Consider the following 18,693-nt stretch of genomic DNA (forward strand, 5'->3'; position numbering starts at 1 on the left):
CTTATCTTTTCTGCTAATATATTACATATAATATATTCTAAAATTCTTACTTCAATAAGTCATCTTTCCTATAACTAAATAAAATATATTTGATATTATATATATTATCAAGGCTGGATGAAGCACAAACTGGAATCAAGACTGCCAAGAGAAATATCAATAATCTTAGATATACAGATGATACCACCACTATGGCAGAAGAGGAACTAAAGAGCCTCCTGATGAAGATGAAAGAGGTGAGTGAAAAAGCTGGCTTAAAACTAAACATTCAAAAAACGAAGATTATGGCATCCAATTTCACCACTTCAAAGCAAATAGATAAGGAAAAACTAGAAACAATGACAGACTTTATTTTCTTGGGCTCCAAAATCACTGTGGATGGTGACTGCAGCCATGAAATTAAATGACGCTTGCTCCTTGGAAGAAAAGCTATGACCAACCTAGACAGCATATTAAAAGAGCAAAGACACCACTTTGCCAACAAACATCCATATAGTCAAAGCTATGGTTTTTACAGTAGTCATGTATAGATATGAGATCTAGACCATAAAGAAGGCTGAGTGCTGAAGAACTGATGCTTTCAAACTTGGGTGCTGGAGAAGACTCTTGAGAATCCCCTGGACAGCAAGGAGATCAGATCAGTACAACCTAAAAGAAATCAAGCCTGAAAATTCACTGGCAGGACTGATGCTGAAGCTGAAACTCTAACACTTTGGCCACCTGATGCCAAAGGGTCGACTCATTAGAAAAGATTGTGATGCTGGGGAAGACTGAAGGCAGGAGGAGAAGGGGACAACAGAGGATGAGATGGGTGGATGGCATCACTGACTGGATGGACGTTGAGTTTGAGCAAGCTCCAGCAGACGGTGAAGGACGGGGAAGGTGGCATGGTGCAGTCCATGGGGTTGCAAAGAGTTGGACATGACTGAACGACTGAACAACAACAATATAATCAAGGTATTTTTTCCTTTTTACTCTATAAAATAATGATATCATAATTCCTTGAAAGCTAAGAAAAATTAAACACACACACGACATGTGTTTTTAAAATTAGTACTGAAATAGTATCACAAACATGAACACAACTCACCACACAAAAAATAATTAAATTTATAAATTCCACAGACCAGCTGTTTTAATATCAATAATCTTAAAAAAAAAGTTGAGAAATGTACACATTTTATAAGTCCTTAAGAATTCTAAATATCAAAAGAAAAGATCATTAACAAAGACTAAGTTCTTAAACAAATAAGAAGACAGATATTTTTCAATTCCACACTTCGTATTCTTAACTTGACAGGAATTTAAAATGAAAGCCACCTTCATGGTCCACGTAACTTAGCCTGACATCACCTAAATAGTACAATCAAAACTTTGCCAAAAATCTGAACATAGATCTTACACATATAATTCTTTTTTTTTTTTTAACGCATATAATTCTTGAAAATCTCTATATAAACATTTCCCCATAACCTAAGGTCAATTTGAAATCATAGCCAACATCAAACACGAACAAAGCTACTATTATATTAATGTCTATAATGAAATGTTATCTAAACAACGTATATCAACTCATTACACTGTACACCTTGAAATTACACAACATTGTATGTCAATTATATAAAAATAAAGCTTGAAAAACAAAAAACAAATATCAAACACAAAGTATATTAAATACATACGAGGATTTTGTATCTTTACTGAAGAATCAGGATCTGGATGTTGTTTATGTATTACTTGAGTGCAAATCTGTTCTATGAGAATCTACAGAAATGAAACACCAGATTGCATTAGCATAATCACTATATCACTATTACTATTAATGAACTTTAAGTACAACACTCATCAACATTATAACCCTATTTTAAATTAATTATAAAATGAGACATCAAATAGTCAATACAATGGAGAAAACATTTAAACAGAGATGTCCGCACTGTTTAATAACTCACAGACTAACAGATTTATTAAAGGATACAGCACAGTTTCTTTAAATAACTAGTTTCAAAATCATACATCACACCTAAATGCTTTTATTTCATCTAAACATTAGTCAACTCAATTATATAGGCATTTTTAGCTAAAAATTAGTTAAGATTAAATGCTCACTGCATTCCTACCTCAAATAGGACATTATACGTGGTCATTGTGATTAAATTTGTCTGAAGCATGAGTCTTTCAGCTAGCAATGAAAATAACCCATGTCCAAGCATGACTTCAGCTTTTCTTCTGCAATTACATAGAAAAAAAAAAAAAATCAAACTCAAAGTTTTACTATTTACTATTTAGTCGATGAAGGAGACACAAAAAAGTTTTTCACAACGGTAAAAAATGCCAACTCAATAATGCCCCCAATTTCCTTCAACCTATAACTTACAAGGCCACAAAATCTTTTGAGTACAGAAATGCAAACTACAATATGGGAACAATTGAAGTTTAAGAAAAATAGGACTGGTTATGCCACAGCACAGCAAAAATCATCACCAAAATCTTCATAGTTCGGTTCAACCCCTCAGTCATGTCCGATTCTTTGTGACCCCATGAACTGCAGCATGTCAGACTTCACTGTCCGTCACCAACTCTCAGAGCCTGCTCAAACTCGTGTCCATCAAGTCAGTGATGCCATCCAACCATCTTATCCTCTGTTGGCCCCTTTTCCTCCTGCCTTCAATCTTTCCCAGCATCAGGGTCTTTTCTAATGAGTCAGTTCTTCGCATCAGGTGGCCAAAGTATTGGAGTTTCAGCTTCAGCATCAGTCCTGGAGTTCCAGCTTCAGCATCAGTCCTTCCAATGAATATTCAGGACTGATTTCCTTTAGGATGGACTGATTGCATCTCCTTGCAGTCCAAGGGACTCTCAAGAGTCTTCTCCAACACCATAGTTCAAAAGCATCAATTCTTCAGCACTCAGTTTTCTTTATGGTCCAACTCTCATACCCATACATGACTACTGGAAAAACGATAACTCTGACAAGTAGGACCTTTGTCGGCTTTTTAATATGCTTCCTAGGTTGGTCATAGCTTTTCTTCCAAGGAGCAAACGTCTTTTAATTTCATGGCTGCAATCACCATCTGCAGTGATTTTGGAGCCGAAGAAAATAAAGTCTCTCACTGTTTCCACTGTATCCCCATCTATTTGCCATGAAGTGATGGGACTGGATGCCATGGTTTTAGTTTTTTGAATATTGAATGTTACTTTGCCAACAAAGGTCTGTCTAGTCAAAGCTATGGTTTTTCCAGTAGTCATGTATAGATCTGAGAGCTGGACTATAAAGAAAGCCGAGCACCGAAGAATTGATCCTTTTGAACTGTGGTATTGGAGAAGACTCTTGAGAGTCCCTTGGACTGCAAGGAGATGCAATCAGTCCATCCTAAAGGAAATCAGTCCTGAATATTCATTGGAAGGACTGATGCTGAAGCTGAAACTCCAATACTTTGGCCACCTGATGCAAAGAACTGACTCATTAGAAAAGACCCTGATGCTGGGTAAGATTGAAAGCAGGAGGAGAAAGGGACGACAGAGGATGAGATGGTTGGATGGCATCACTGATTCAATGGACATGAGTTTGAGGAAACTCCGGGAGTTGGCGATGGACTTGGAGGCCTGGTGTGCTTCAGTCCATAGGGTTGCAAAGAGTCGAACATGACTGAGCGACTGAACTGAACTGAACCATGAATAATAATCTAAAGCCAAATCTTCACAGTAATTTTTTTACTAACTAGCAGCTACCATGAATAATAATCTAAAGCCAAATAAGTAAAATAGAAAAACACTGTGGAAGAAAAGGTAGAAGACATAAAAGTGAATTTTAAAATGAACTCTGTGAAGATAAACATACTAAAATAAAACTTTCAAGCAAAAACTAAGAAACTGAAGGATTACAAACTTAATTCTACCCCTGGGTTGTCAAATGTTTCCTGCAAATGGCTAGATAGTATATTTTTCCAGTTTTGTGTACCATGCTCTCTGTAGCAATAACTCAACACTGCTGTTGCATAAACAGCCATCGATAATAAGCAAATAAATGATTGTGGCTGTGTTTCAATGTAAACTATTTACAGTCAGTCAGCTGGATTCAACACAGACTACAAATTTACCAATACTTTTCTACCACCGAAACTGTTAATTTTTATAATAACCCAATTCTGGTATAGGGAACAATAGGTAGGACATGAACGTCTACATTCTGTTAAGAAAAGAAGCATGGAGGTTTCAGTTTTTAATTATACATAGAGTACAGTAAGTGACAAATATCCAAGTTAATTGTTAGCTATATACTACAGATAAAGCAAGTGACAATCAAGCCACCTGAAAAGAAGTCCTTATCTAGATTTACTTAGAATTCAACTTATACAAATGTATTCTCATAGTGAACAAAATGAAGAAAAATTAAAATAAAAACAAACAATATGCTCCTGTTCCTTACTTTATTTTTAATATGTAGAAAGAGGACTAAACATATAGAATTTTATGAATAAAAATAAATAAAAAACAGACTAGAGGAACCACAAGGTAAATACTATCCCAAAGATTTATAAAATTGATATGTAATATACAATGGTCCATTTTAGATTTCATGCATACTCACTTTGGGGCCAGGTGTTTTAAAAAATAGCCCATTGCCTTGAGAGCTTGTACTCTGATTCCTTCACTTGTTGATGCCAGAAGTTTATAGATAACACTGAATAATTTAAAATTAAAAACAAATTACTATGAGTATGTTTCAAAAGTAAATATCTTATATATGTATATTTTTTCATATAGTCAAACAATTATAAACCTTAGTCACACAATTATAAACCTATCTTCAAGTAAGATATGAGTGAATTTAATATACATTTCTAACATTTAAAAATTTGCTTATCAACTATATTTTCTGTTCAAGAAACCTACTTTAAATATAAAAATATATACAGATAACAAGTAACTGAATGGACAAAAATATACCATCTTAATAACTAACCAAAAATAAGAGTAACTACATTAATTTCAGACAGATTTCAAAGTATGGAAAGTTATCAGGGATAAAGAAGGACATTATATCATGATAAACAGGTCAATTCTCCAAATTGACATAACAGTCCTTAACATGCATGTACCTAGCTATAGAGCCTAAAACTATGTAAGGCAAAAACTTACAGAAGTGCAAGGAGGAACAATGAATCCATTATCATAGTGGGAGATTTCAAAATCCCTTTCTCAGAAAAAGACAGATCCAGCAGGCAGAAAATCACTAAGGACATAGTTAATCTCAAAAATACCATCAAACAACTGGGTATCACTGATACCTATGTACTACTTCCCAGGCTACCCAGGTGACACGGTGGTAAAGAACCCGACTGCCAGTTCAGGAGATGCGAGAGCCTGGGGTTAGATCCCTGTGACAGGAAGATCACCTGGAGTAGGAAATGGCAACCCACTACAATATTCTTGCCTGTAAAATTTCATGGAGGGGCATGGCAGACTACAGTTCATGGGGTTGCCAAGAGTTGGACACAACTGAGCACACACACACACATGCTGCTTCCTTGTACAACAGTAGAAAAACACATTTTTCTTAAGCTCACAGAGAATCTTCACCAAGTAGACCACATCCAGGACCATAAAAAACACATAAACAACAAATATAAAGGCTGGAGATTATGTAACACCTGCTCTGAAACCACATGGAATTAAATGGGAAATCAATAATAGATAACTGCAAAACACCAAAACACTAGGAGATTAAACAACATACCTCTAAATAACAGGTGGGTTAAGGAAGAAATCACAAAAAATTAAAAGCATTTTCAACTAAATGAAAATGAAAACACAACTTATAAAAATCTGTGGGATGCTGCAAAAGCAGCACTTATAGGAAAATTTACAGCACTGAATACATATATTCTAACAGAAAAGAAGAAAGATCTAAATCAATAACCTAAGCTTTTACTCTAGGGCATCTGGATGAGAAAATTCAACTGAAAGTAAGCAGAAGAGAAACAATAAGCACTGGAGTAGAAATCGATAAAAAATGGAGAAAATCAATAAAAATAAAAGTTGATTCTTCAAAAAGATCAATAAAATCAATAAGCTTCCTTGGAGGCTAAGAATAAAGAGAAAGGACATAATTTACTAATGTCAGATATGAAAAGAGGGATATAACTCCAAATGCCATGCCCATATAAAAGAATATTATAAACTCTATGCCCACAAATTCTATAAGCTACATGCAATGAGCCAATGCCTTGAAAGACACAATCTGCCAAAACATACACAAGAAAAAATAAAAGATATGAATAGGTTTATATCTGCTAAAGATATTGAATAACCACCAAAATAGAAAGTACCAAACCCAGAGGAATTCACTGGTCAAATCTACTAAACATTTGGGGAAGAAATTATATCAATTCTCTACCAGCTCTCTCAGAGCACAGAAGCAGAAGGAATACTTCTAACTTACTGTCATTCTGTGAGCCACCATTACCCTATACCAAAACCAGAAGAAAACACTGCAAGAAAATGACCAATATCTTACGTTAGACCAATATCTTACATAATAAAGATGAAAAATCCTCAATAAAATATCAGCAAATCAAATCCAAAAAAGTATAAGAAGTATATACAATGACCAAGTGAGATTTATCCTGGGTATACAAGGATAGTTCCACAACTGAAAATCAATTAAGGTAATCATCACATAAAAACATAAGAAAAGTTATCAATTATATCAGTAGATAAAAAAAAATATTTGACAAATCCAACAGCCATTCATGTTAAAAACTCATAAACTAAGGACAGAGGGTTAACTTTCTCAACTTGATAAAGACTGTCTACAAAAAACCTACAGCTAACATCACACTCAATGGGAAAAAAATTCAAAACTTTACTACTTAGATCAAGCGAAAGGCTCGACTGTCCCCTCTCACCATTTCTTTACAACATCATACCGAATTTTCTTCCTAAAGTGGTAAAGTAAGAAAAGTAAATATAGTAAACAGACTGCGAAGGAACACATAACACCATTTGTGTTTGCAGATGACATGATCACCTAAGAAGAACATCTAGGACTGACTGACAAAATAAATCATGGAAACAGTAAGTGATTATAGCGAGGTTGAAAAATACAAAATTGATATTCAAAGTCAACTGCTTTTCTATATGCCAACAATAAAAAGCCAAAGGATGTGACAGATAATTCATCAAGGAAGATACACGGATGGCAAATAAGAATATAAAAAGATGCTCCACATCATCGGTCATCAAGGAAATGCAAATGAAAACAAAAATAAAACACCTTTTAGAATGGCCAAACACCACCAAATGCTGGTGAGGGTGAGAAGCAACACAAATTATCACCCTCAGAAGAAATTGAAAGTATAGCCACTTTGGAAGACAGTTTGTTAGTTTCTTACAAAACTAAATATACTTTTACCATACAATCCAGCAACTGCACTCTTTGGTACTTTTCCAAAGGAGTTTAAAACGTATTTCCAGGGAAAACTGACATATGCATGTTTATACCAGCTTTATATGTAACTGCAGAAACTTGCAAGCAACCAAGATGTCATGATCAATGCATAAATAAACTGAAGGCATCCAAACAATGAAATATTATTCAGGCCTACAAGAAATGAGCTATCAAGCTATGAAAAGCCTTTTGATTGAAAGCCTCAGATTGCAAAGAATACATACTAAATGATACTAACTATATGGCATTCTGGAAAAGGCAGAAGAAGGGAGACAATAAAAAGATCAGTGGTTGCGGGTTTGGGAGTGAGGGGACTGAGAGAAGGATGAACAGGCAAAGCACCGAAGATTTTTACAGCAGTGAAATATTCTGAATACTAGTGTAATGATGAACATACACATTCAACCAACCAAGATGGACTAAGGACAACAGAGCTTCTCTGTCTTATGTATCAGAACTATTAACTACAGATAAAACAGAAAAAGTAATGTTCCAAGCACTCCAAAGACTACAAAAAAGCAGGTGCATTGGTGTGCAGAGGTTAATACTTAGACATTACACATTTTGTAGGTAAGAGTCTGAATTTTCACTTTTCTCTTGTAAATCTGACCCATGGTCTATATCTCAGAGTTACTTTCTGTTAGAAGTTCAGGTAGCTAATATTGTGAGAAAAACGATCCTTCAGGTTACAGGAATTAAGAAAATGGGTTCCTACAGACTAAAGGCCTGGAGAAGGAAATAGAAAACCACTCCAGTATTCTTGCCTGGAGAATCCCCTTGGACAGAGGAGCCTGGTGGACCACAGTCCAATTCAGTTCAGTTGCTCAGTCGGGTGTGACTCTGCGACCCCATGGACTGCAGCATACCAGGCTTCCCTGTCCATCACCAACTCCAGAAGCTTGCTCAAACCCATGTCCATCGAACCGATGAAGCGATCCAACCATCTCATCCTCTGCCCTCCCCTTCTCCTCCCACCTTCAATCTTTCCCAGCATCAGGGTCTTTTCCAATGAGTCAGTTCTTCGCATTGGGGGGCCAAAGTATTCGAGTTTCAGCTTCAACATCAGTCCTTCCAATGAATATTCAAGACTGAAATTCCCTTAGGATTGATTGGCTTGATCTCCTTGCAGTCCAAGGGACTCTCAACAGTCTTCTCCAACACCACAGTTCAAAAGCATCAATTCTTCAGCCCTCAGCCTTCTTTATGGTCCAACTCTCACATCCACACATGACTACTGGAAAAACCATAGCTTTAACTAGATGGACTTTGTTGGCAAAATAATGTCTCTGCTTTTTAATATGCTGTCTAGGTTGGTTACAGCTATCCTTCCAAGGAGCAAGCATCTTTTAATTTTATGGCTGCAGTCACCATCTGCACTGATTTTGGAGCCCAAGAAAATAAAGTCTCTCACTGTTTCCATTGTTTCCCCATCTATTTGCCACGCAATGATGTAACCAGATGCCGTGATCTTCGTTTTTTGAATGCGGAGTTTTAAGCCAACTTTTTCACTCTCCTTTTTCACTTTCATCAAGAGGGTCTTTAGTTCTTCTTCACTTACTGCCTTAAGGGTGGTATCATCTGCGTATCTGAGGTTATTGATATTTCTCCTGGTAATGTTGATTCCAGCTTGTGTTTCATCCAGCCTGACATTTCACATGATGGACTCTGTATATTAAGTTAGATTAGGAGGGTGACAATACACATCCTTGATGTACTCCTTTCCCAATTTGGAACCAGTCTGTTCTTCCATGTCCGATTCTAACTGTTGCTTCTTGACCTACATACAGATTTCTCAGGAGGTAGGTCAGGTGGTCTGGTATTTCCATCTCTTGAAGAATTTTCCACAGTTTGTTGTGATCTACACAAAGTCTTTGACATAATCAATAAAGCAGAAGTAGATGTTCTTCTGAACTCTCTTGCTTTTTTGATGATCAAACAGATGTTGGCAATTTGATCTCTGGTTCCTCTGCCTTTTCTAAATCCAGCCTGAACATATGGAAGTTCTCAATTCATGTACTGCTGAAGTCTAGCTTGAAGAATTTTGAGCATTACTTTGCTAGTGTGTGAGATGAGTGCAACTGTGGGGTAGTTTGAACATTCTCTGTCATTGCCTTTCTTTGGGATTGGAATGAAACTGTCCTTTTCTAGTCCTGTGGCTTCTGCTGAGTTTTCCAAATTTGCTGGCAATATTGAGTACAGCACTTTCACAGCATCATCTTTTAGGATTTGAAACAGCTCAACTGGAATTCCATCACTTCCACTAGCTTTGTTTGTGTGATGCTTCCTAAAGCCCCCTTGACTTTGGACTCCAGGATGTCTGGTTCTAGGTGAGCGATCACACCATTGTGATTATCTGGAAAATGACAATTTTTTTTGTATAGTTCTTCTGTGTATTCTTGTCAGTTCTTCTTAATACCTTCTGTTTCTGTTAGGTCCATACCATTTCTGTCCTTTATTGGGTCGCAAAGAGCAGACACAACTGAAGCAACTTAGCACACACAGACTAGAGAGGGCAGGAGACTCCTTAATAGCTAGGAGCAAACAAAAGGGAAGAATCCTCAAGATCTGTGTAAAAACCTTCAAAAGCCACAAACTGACCTAAGAGATGCAATGTATGGGATGAACTCAGACCACAGTATCAATCAAGTCTTTCTAAAGAAGACATGAATCATCACCCAGTTCTCACCTTAATCCCTGAGTGGCACATGTACAAGAAAAACTTAAAGCAAGACGAGAGGTTTTAAAAATGAAGTGACAAGAGAACAATCACCTATAAGGACAGGCAGAACCTGCAAACTGACCTTTCTTGCTAAAACAAAACAAAACAAAACATCAACATTTGTTAACAGATCACAAGATGCAAAGATGATAGGTTAGGGTTAGGAAGTATTTCCCAAATAATCCTATGAGGTCAGCATTTAATCTGACATTTAAATCAGCAGATTGAATAAAGTCAATTACTCTTCATAATGTGGGTACCTTATTTGAATAGTTAAAGGCCTTAATAGAAAAAAAACAAAAAACTGACCTTCCTAGAGGTATTCCTCCCTAGAGGAAGAGGGAATTACACCAGCAGACAGACTTTAATCTCAAACTGCAACATCAACTCCTATCTGGATCTCCACCTGCCAGCCTACCCTGCAAATTTTGGACCTGTCAGCTTCTACAATCACATAAGCCAATTCCTTAACATACATGTCTGTCTGTCTGTCTGTCTGTCTCTCTCTCTCTCTCACACACACACACACAAACACTTTTGGTTCTGCTTCTCTGGGAATTTCTGAAAATGTACTCCCTAAGTATAATGCATAAAGCCATCTTCTATCTTATACAGAAAGAATACTGAAAAACAACAAATCAAAACTTTGTAATAAAAGACTGGTTGCTGTTGTCATTCAGTTGCTAAGTCATGTCCAACTCTTTGTAACTCCTGTAGCATGCCAGGCTCCACTGTCACCCACTATCTCCCAGTTTGCTGAAATTCATGTCCATTGAGTTGATGATGCCATCCAACCATCTCACCCTCTGCTTCTCCCTTCTCCTTTTGCCTTCAATCTTTCCCAGCATCAAGGTCTTTTCCAATAAGTTGGCTCTTTGCATCACGTAGTCAAAGTATTGGAGCTTAACCAACAACCCTTAAAATCAATATTCAGGGTTGATTTCCTTTAGGACTGACTGGTTTGATCTCCTTGCTGTCCAGGACTCTCAAGAGTTTTCTCCAGCAAAATTCAAAAACATCAATTCTTTGGCACTTAGCCTTCTTTATGGTCCAACTCTCACATCCGTACACAATTACTGGAAAAACCATAGCTTAGACCATACAAACCTTTGTCAGCAAAATGATCTCTGCTTTTTAATACACTGTCTAGGTTTGTCATAGCTTTTCTTCCAAGGAGCAAGAATCTTTTAGTTTCATGAATACAGTCACCATCCACAGTGATTTTGGAGCCTAAGAAAATAAAGTTTGTCACTGCTTCCACTTTTTCACCATCTATTTGCCATGAATTGATGGGACCAGATGCCATGATCTTAATTTTTTGAATGCTGAGTTTGAAGCCAGCTTTTTCACTCTCCTCTTTCACCCTCATAAAGAGGATCTTTAGTTCCTCTTCACTTTCTGCCATTAGAATGGTGTCACCTGCATATCTGAGGTTGTTGATATTTCTCCTGGCAATTTTGATTCCTGCTAGTAATTCATCCAAGCCCAGCATTTCTGCACATAAGTTAAATAAGCAAGGTTACAATATACAGCCTTGTTGTACTCCTTTCCCAATTTTGAACCAGTCCATTCTTCCATGTCCGGTTCTAGCTGTTGCTTCTTCACCATATATAGGTTTTTCAAAAGAGAGGTAAGGTGGTTTGGTACTCCCATTACTCCCATCTCTTTAAGAATTTTTCCCAGTTTGCTGTGAGCCACACAGTCAAAGGCTCTAGTGTAATCAATGAAGCAGATGTTTTCCTGCAACTCCCTTGCTTTCTCCATGATCCATGGTATCGAAAATTTATTATAACTAGATTATTAAATTACTTACTGTAGATCACTCAGCAAAGTATCTATTAAACTTTTGTGCCCCAAAAACCTTCTCATTAAATGAAAGACTTAAAACAGAAGTATTCTCTTTTATTGCTGATAATTGTTACAGACTGAATATATGCTCCCCAATTCATATACTAAATCCCTAAGCTCAACTGTGGTTGTATTTGGAGAAGAAATCAGTTAAGTTAAAGGAAGTCAAGACATGCAAATGAGGCAAGAAAATACAATCTGAAGGGGTAAACCTATCATCAGAACAAGACACAGATATGACAGAGAAGTTTTAAGTATAAGACAGGGAATTTAAAATAACTATGATTAGGAGGTGGGGCAGGAGGGAATTTGGGAGAAAACAGATAACAAATAAGGACCTACTGTGTAGCACAGAGAACTCTACTCAATACTCTGTAATGACCTATATGGGAAAAAATCCAAAAAAGACTAGATATATGTATAGTTACAACTGAATCACTTTGCTGTACACCTGGAACTAGCAACATTGTAAATAAACTATACTCCAATTACAATTTTAAATAAAAAATGAAAATTAAATGAGGTCATAAGGGTGGGTCCTGATTCAGGTGGATCAGCGTCCTTATTTAAACAGAAACAAGAGCCTTCTGCTTGCTCTCTCACTCTCTCTCTGCCCTGTACAGAAAGGTCATTTCAACACAGCGGGAAGGAGGCTGCCCACACCCCAAAGGGAAAGCCCTCACCAGGCACCCTCCCTTCAGGCACCTTTATTTTGGACTTACAGTCTCCAAAACTGTGAGAAAACAAACTGCTGGTGTTGAAACCACCTGGTCTAGGATATTTTGTTACAGCATGCTGAGCAGACTAATACAATGATGACTTGGGACTGAGGTTGGAAGAGGTTATATTTTAAACGAAAGATATAGAGATCTTCTCTTAGATCACAATTGTATATTACTATTCTAGGACCTAAAGACAGGTCTGTTAGAGAATATGACCTTACAATAGCTGTATAATAGCATTAACTATACAAACACTGGAATGATTTGCCTGATCTGTCCTCACATATTAAACAGTAACACAGCCTCTATCATAGAAGAATTTTTCAAAAAACATTAAGACATGAAATAAAAAGATCTTATATCCTGTTTTATAGGAGCCAGTAACAATTTCCATATCTAAGAACCTATCATTTCAAAACTAATCTCTTATATTAAATATATTAAAATTCTTGAAATGTTAAACTCTTACCGTAACCCGTTCCTTTGGTCAAAAGCAGGTATCATAGAGTTAGGATGTTCTGACATTAATGCAACAAGCAGCTGTAGGACATCCATTAAATTGTCATCCTAAAATTATTTTAGAATTTTTTTTTAAATACGGAAAAACAACTTATTTGAACAATGACTACTTCTGTAATAATGAATTAGAATATCAAAAAAATAAGTAGGCTTCTGTACAAATGCACTTGTTTAAAACACACTAGATATTTATATATAAATATTCATCTATAGAAATCAAAATACACAACACCAAATAGTCAAATAATTTAATAATCAAAGATATAAAATGACTATTATACTGCATCAAGATTTCCTAAAACATATTTCATTCTTATAACAAGTATTGATTCACAGGTTTCTTTTTTTTTTTAAGGAATGATTACACATCAAGAAGCTGGCAGGGAAGGACAAACAGGCTGTTGTGTTTTATTACAACAAAGACAGATTGAAGCTTCAATATGCTAATAGACACTGGGAATATGGTAGTGTTGGGGGCAACATACTGTGTATCACTTTATAAACTTATTGAACTATGACCATGATGTGCACTAAGTCTCTGAAGAAACTAGTTCTGAAACAAGATCTTATGGGAAATGATAAGCAGACAGTTCTCATATACTATCTGGGAAAAGTGTTAGCAGTCGTGTCCAACTCTTCGCGACTCCATGGACTGTAGCTTCTGTCCATGGAATTCTCCAGAATATGGGAGTGGGTTGCCATTCCCTTCTCCAGGGGATTTTCACAACCTGGGTACCAAACTTGGGTCTCCTGCACTGCAGGCAGATTCTTTATCATTTGAGCCACCAGGGAAGCCCCATATCATCTGTTGTTAGTATTAAAGATATCAGTACAGATCAGTCCCTCAATCGTGTCCAACTCTTTGCGACCCCATGGACTGCAGCATGTCAGGCTTCCCTGTCCCTCACTAACTTCTAGAGCCTGTTCAAACTCATGTCCATCAAGTCAATGATGCCATCCAACCATCTCATACTCTGTCATCCCCTTCTCCTCCCACCTTCAATCTTTCCCAGCATCAGGGTCTTTTCCAATGAGTCAGTTCTCCGCATCAGGTGACCAAAGTATTAGAGCTTCAGTCCTTCCAATGAACACTCAGGACTGATCTCCTTTAGGATGGACTGGTTGGATCTCCTTGCCATCCAAGGGACTCTCAATTGTCTTCTCCAACACCACAGTTCAAAAGCATCAATTCTTCAGCACTCAGCCTTCTTTATTATCCAACTCTCACATCCATACATGACTACTGGAAAAACCATAGCTTTAACTAGATGGACCTTTGTCGGCAAAGTAATGTCTCTGCTCTTTAATATGCTGTCTAAATTTGTCATCGCTTTTCTTCCAAGGAGCAAGCATCTTTTAATTTCATGGCTGCAGTCACCAACTGCACTGATTTTGGGGCCCAAGAAAATAGTCTGTCACTGTTTCCATTGTCTCCCCATCTATTTGCCATGAAGTGATGGGACCAGATGCCATGATCTTCGTTTTTTGAATGTTGAATTTCAAGCCAGCTTTTTCACCCTCCTCTTTCACTTTCATCAAGGGGCTCCTCAGTTCTTCACTTTCTGCCACATGGATGGTGTCATCTGCATATCTGAGGTTATTGATATTTTTCCTGGCAATCTTGATTCCAGCTTGTGCTTCATCCATCCCGACATTTCACATGATGTACTCTGCATATATGTTAAATAAGCAGGGTGACAATATACAGCCTTGATGTACCCCTTTCCAAATTTGGAAAAAGTCCATTGTTCCATGTCCAATTCTGTTGCTTCTTGACCTGCACACAGGTTTCTCAGGAAGCAGGTATGGTGATCTGGTATTCCCAACTGTAAGAATTTTCCACAGTTTTTTGTGATGCACACAGTCAAAGGCTTCAGCACAGTCAATGAAGCAGAAGTAGATGTTTTTCAGGAATTCTCTTGCTTTTCCTATTTTTTTCTACGTTTTTTTTTTAATGCTATTTTTTTGTATGCCTTTTCTATGTTTCTTTCTAGAATTCTCTTGCTTTTTCTATATTTATATAGGTCGTAAAAATAAGCTTTTTGTTTTTTAATTTGTCCACGGCAGACACAATGTGATAAACACCACCAGCCTCACCAGCTGGGCCACAGAATCATATACCGCAAGCGGATCTGCGCACAGGCTGCCTCTGGACATTCTTGAAAATGGGCACTGCAGTGGTGGCGTGGGCCTCATCACCCAAGTGGGGAACAGGGAAGCAAAACTTTTTCCCCAAAACCTTAAGGTGGGTTTTTGTTTGGGGCGGCATTTTTTTCTCTCCTCTCTGGATGTGTACTTGTAAATCTTAAATGATACACTGTTAGGCATGACAGGTAGTTAAAGAAGCAATGGAGAAGTGTTTAAAACTCCTGTGTTAGCTAACAGGTTTCTGAATTTATTGCTGTTATCTCCAGAGAGAAGGCTGGAAAAGGTAACAAGGAGATTTTGTATCAGCTACTGCAGCCTTAAAACTAAGTTGGTGTCTCTTTGGACTTTAAAATTGTTCCTATGCAGCTTCTTTTATTTTTGCTTAATCAGATACAAAGGGAGACATGGGGGGAAAAGGTTACAAATGATCAATAAATGTTTACTGGGTGAACATACTTATATTGTATATGGCATAATTTGATAACATTTGCAGAACAGCACAAGAATAAGCACATAGGAGTTCTGAAATCTAAAAATGCCAAGAAAATCTTTCACAATCTTTGTCAACTATCCCATATATCATGAGGGCCTTATTGGGCATTACTAACCCAAAGATACAAAGGGAAGCAGCAAGCAGTCATCTCTATGGTGCCCTGCGTCCAGGTTTTCATTCACTGCTTTTTAATTCTCACTGTGGCAGCTACTTCAATATTTAATTCTCAATATGCTAAATAAATCATCTAGAGGTAGGGCACTGGGGCTTTGGAAAAGTGTGATTTGAAGGAGCCAAAAAATATCTCATTTAATAGTTTCAGGGAAAACAGATCACTGTGACTTCCAGTTATGAAATATTTTGCTTATGAAACATTTTCGTCCCAAATGGTCAAGAAAATCTAAAAAGAGACTACCCTACTCAAGAGGAAAAAGAAATCATAATCATTAATGTTTCAGTCAAACATGATGCTACCAAGAAATTTAAATAACCCATTCTTTTCTGCCCCAATTAACATAGACAGATCCAAACCATATCTCTTATCTACTAATGATATTAAAAGGCACTATTCTCATGCTGTAACAAATAGGTTAACTCATAAAACATGAATTATACATAGGAATATCAGTTATCATATAAATGCCATGCTTTGTATGAAATTCACTTCCAGACTTAACTTATATAAAATACATTTAATTAGATTATTTATTTAGACTACATCAGGCATATATCGAATTTTCACAACTCTATAAAGGAAAAAACTCCAGACATTTCAACCTATTTAACCTCCATTACAACCACATAATTTTAAATCAATTATAAATGAGTGATTTAACAGTATCTGATTATGCAAAATCAGTGGGAAGAGTATGTTAAGAATTCAAAAGCCCAGTCATTTGTAGTCATTTTTGTTATCTATTTTTCCATTTATTATACTGGTACCTGGAAATACACTGAAGGTATTCTTTGGTTATTAGGTTATTCTTTAGTCTTATTAGGTTAATGAGATCTAATTTTAATACTTTTTAAAGCCTCTCATGATTATTCACAGAGGCATGTTGTGGTAATAAAGAATATTTAAATGCCAATTCCTAAGATTTAGTTCCTAGATACATTTACTCTCCATTCTGAGCACAGGTACAGGCATAGTTACATCATTAATGAGAGAGTTCTTTAACTCTTTTATGTTTAAAAAAGCCCATAATATAACTCCAAAAAAATAAAACCTCAACATATAAAATTCACATTACCTCATGCATAGTGAGTAGATAATTAAGAATGGCCTGTAGTTCATCTTCCTTTACTCCATTATCCTTAAAAAACATAATACAAGTATTTTATACTTACATATAAAAAACTTTTTTGAAATGGAAAATTTCACACACAGATTTGCCAACTTGGTCAATTGCAATAAACATAAAGAAATAATGTAATATAGAATCTAAACCAAACAAAAAAAAAGAATCTAAGCCTAAAATAAAAACTCAGGGAAGCACTTAAGACGTGCAGTAGGCAACACAATCTAGAAAGTCAAAAGAGACTAGACATCAGCACCTTGTTGTCAGCACCTTATAATATAGATAGATGATAACTTATCTAGTAGAGCTTCAGAATCCTGAAGTAAGCAAAAATGGTCATTGAGGATAAGTATAAGGGTATTACACCTATCACTCCTTTAAATACAGAAGATAACTTTTTTGTTTATCTTTTTCTATTAAATTTGGAGACTAAAATGAACAGTGTCTAAAATTACCAAGTTAAAATGTCAGGTACTAAAAACTGAGTAGTAATTTCAGTGGTAAAAACACTGCACTTTTTTTAGTATGAATGCATTATGAAAATTTTCAAGCTACTGTACTATTGATCATAAAACAAACATGAAATCTCAAAAAAGAACAATAAGATAATTAGAAACAAAACACTAGGCAAGAACATACAGCGACAACGTAAAGGATAAACTTTTAAATAAATGGAAATAAGATATCTGATTCTGTAAGATACACCAACAGTTAGGTCCAGTTACCACAATATGTGGCCGCTAATAAAGCATTAAACTATAAAGAATACGAAATAAAATGATACAGGAAAATACTGAATAAAATATTGAGAACAAATATATTTATACATTGGCATCTTATAAAACCAAAACACCTTGCTGAAAAATAATATTAAATTTTACTTTACTGATAGTGGAAGGAAATGGAACAAAACGTAATCATTTCTCTCCAGTAAATTTTTATACAGAAAAGTTATTTTTCAAAATCTGGATGTCAGGTTCAGGGAATCTCTAAAAATGAAACCTCCTCCTTTTGAGCAGCTCTGCTAAGTCACTTCAGTCGTGTCCGACTCTGTACGACCCCATAGACGGCAGCCCACCAGGCTCCCCCGTCCCTGGGATTCTCCAGGCAAGAACACTGGAGTGGGTTGCCATTTCCTTCTCCAGTGCACGAAAGTGAAAAGTGAAAGTGAAGTCACTCAGTCGTGTCTGACTCTTAGCGACCCCATGGACTGCAGCCTACCAGGTTCCTCCGTCCATGGGATTTTCCAGGCAAGAGTACTGGAGTGGGGTGCCATTGCCTTCTCCATTGAGCAGCTCTGTTATATCACCTACTAAGACTAGTAGGAACTACCAGCAACTCAGTAAATACTTGCTGAATGAAAGCATGAATACACTTGAACTCCAATAGAAATTCATATGATTTATGTTACAATTATCAATCTCTAATTCTGCATTAATGTTTATTGATATATGCCTAGGAAACAATAAGAAAAAACAACAAGGAAATAATAACTT

At 36.4% G+C, this 18,693-nt stretch overlaps 1 protein-coding gene across 10 annotated transcripts in view; it reads right to left on the minus strand.

Moving 5' to 3' along the window:
- Positions 1 to 18,693, minus strand: part of LRBA (LPS responsive beige-like anchor protein) — an 803,036-nt gene that overhangs the window by 593,710 nt on the left and 190,633 nt on the right. For 8 of the 10 annotated variants that reach the window (XM_081543940.1, XM_081543938.1, XM_081543941.1 and 5 more), the window contains exons 16-20: positions 17,150 to 17,212; positions 13,209 to 13,306; positions 4,589 to 4,681; positions 2,121 to 2,229; positions 1,683 to 1,764 (exon numbers count right to left, since the gene is read on the minus strand). In XM_081543940.1, coding sequence (XP_081400066.1) covers positions 1,683 to 1,764; positions 2,121 to 2,229; positions 4,589 to 4,681; positions 13,209 to 13,306; positions 17,150 to 17,212 — 445 coding nt within the window. The remainder of the gene's footprint in view (positions 1 to 1,682; positions 1,765 to 2,120; positions 2,230 to 4,588; positions 4,682 to 13,208; positions 13,307 to 17,149; positions 17,213 to 18,693) is intronic. The other 2 variants (XM_081543944.1, XM_081543945.1) reach the window with 1 other exon arrangement.

Source organism: Giraffa tippelskirchi, chromosome 11 (genome assembly GCF_054371585.1).
Source record: "Giraffa tippelskirchi isolate mGirTip1 chromosome 11, T2T-mGirTip1v1.2.pri, whole genome shotgun sequence".
Classification (NCBI taxonomy): Eukaryota; Metazoa; Chordata; class Mammalia; order Artiodactyla; family Giraffidae; genus Giraffa; species Giraffa tippelskirchi.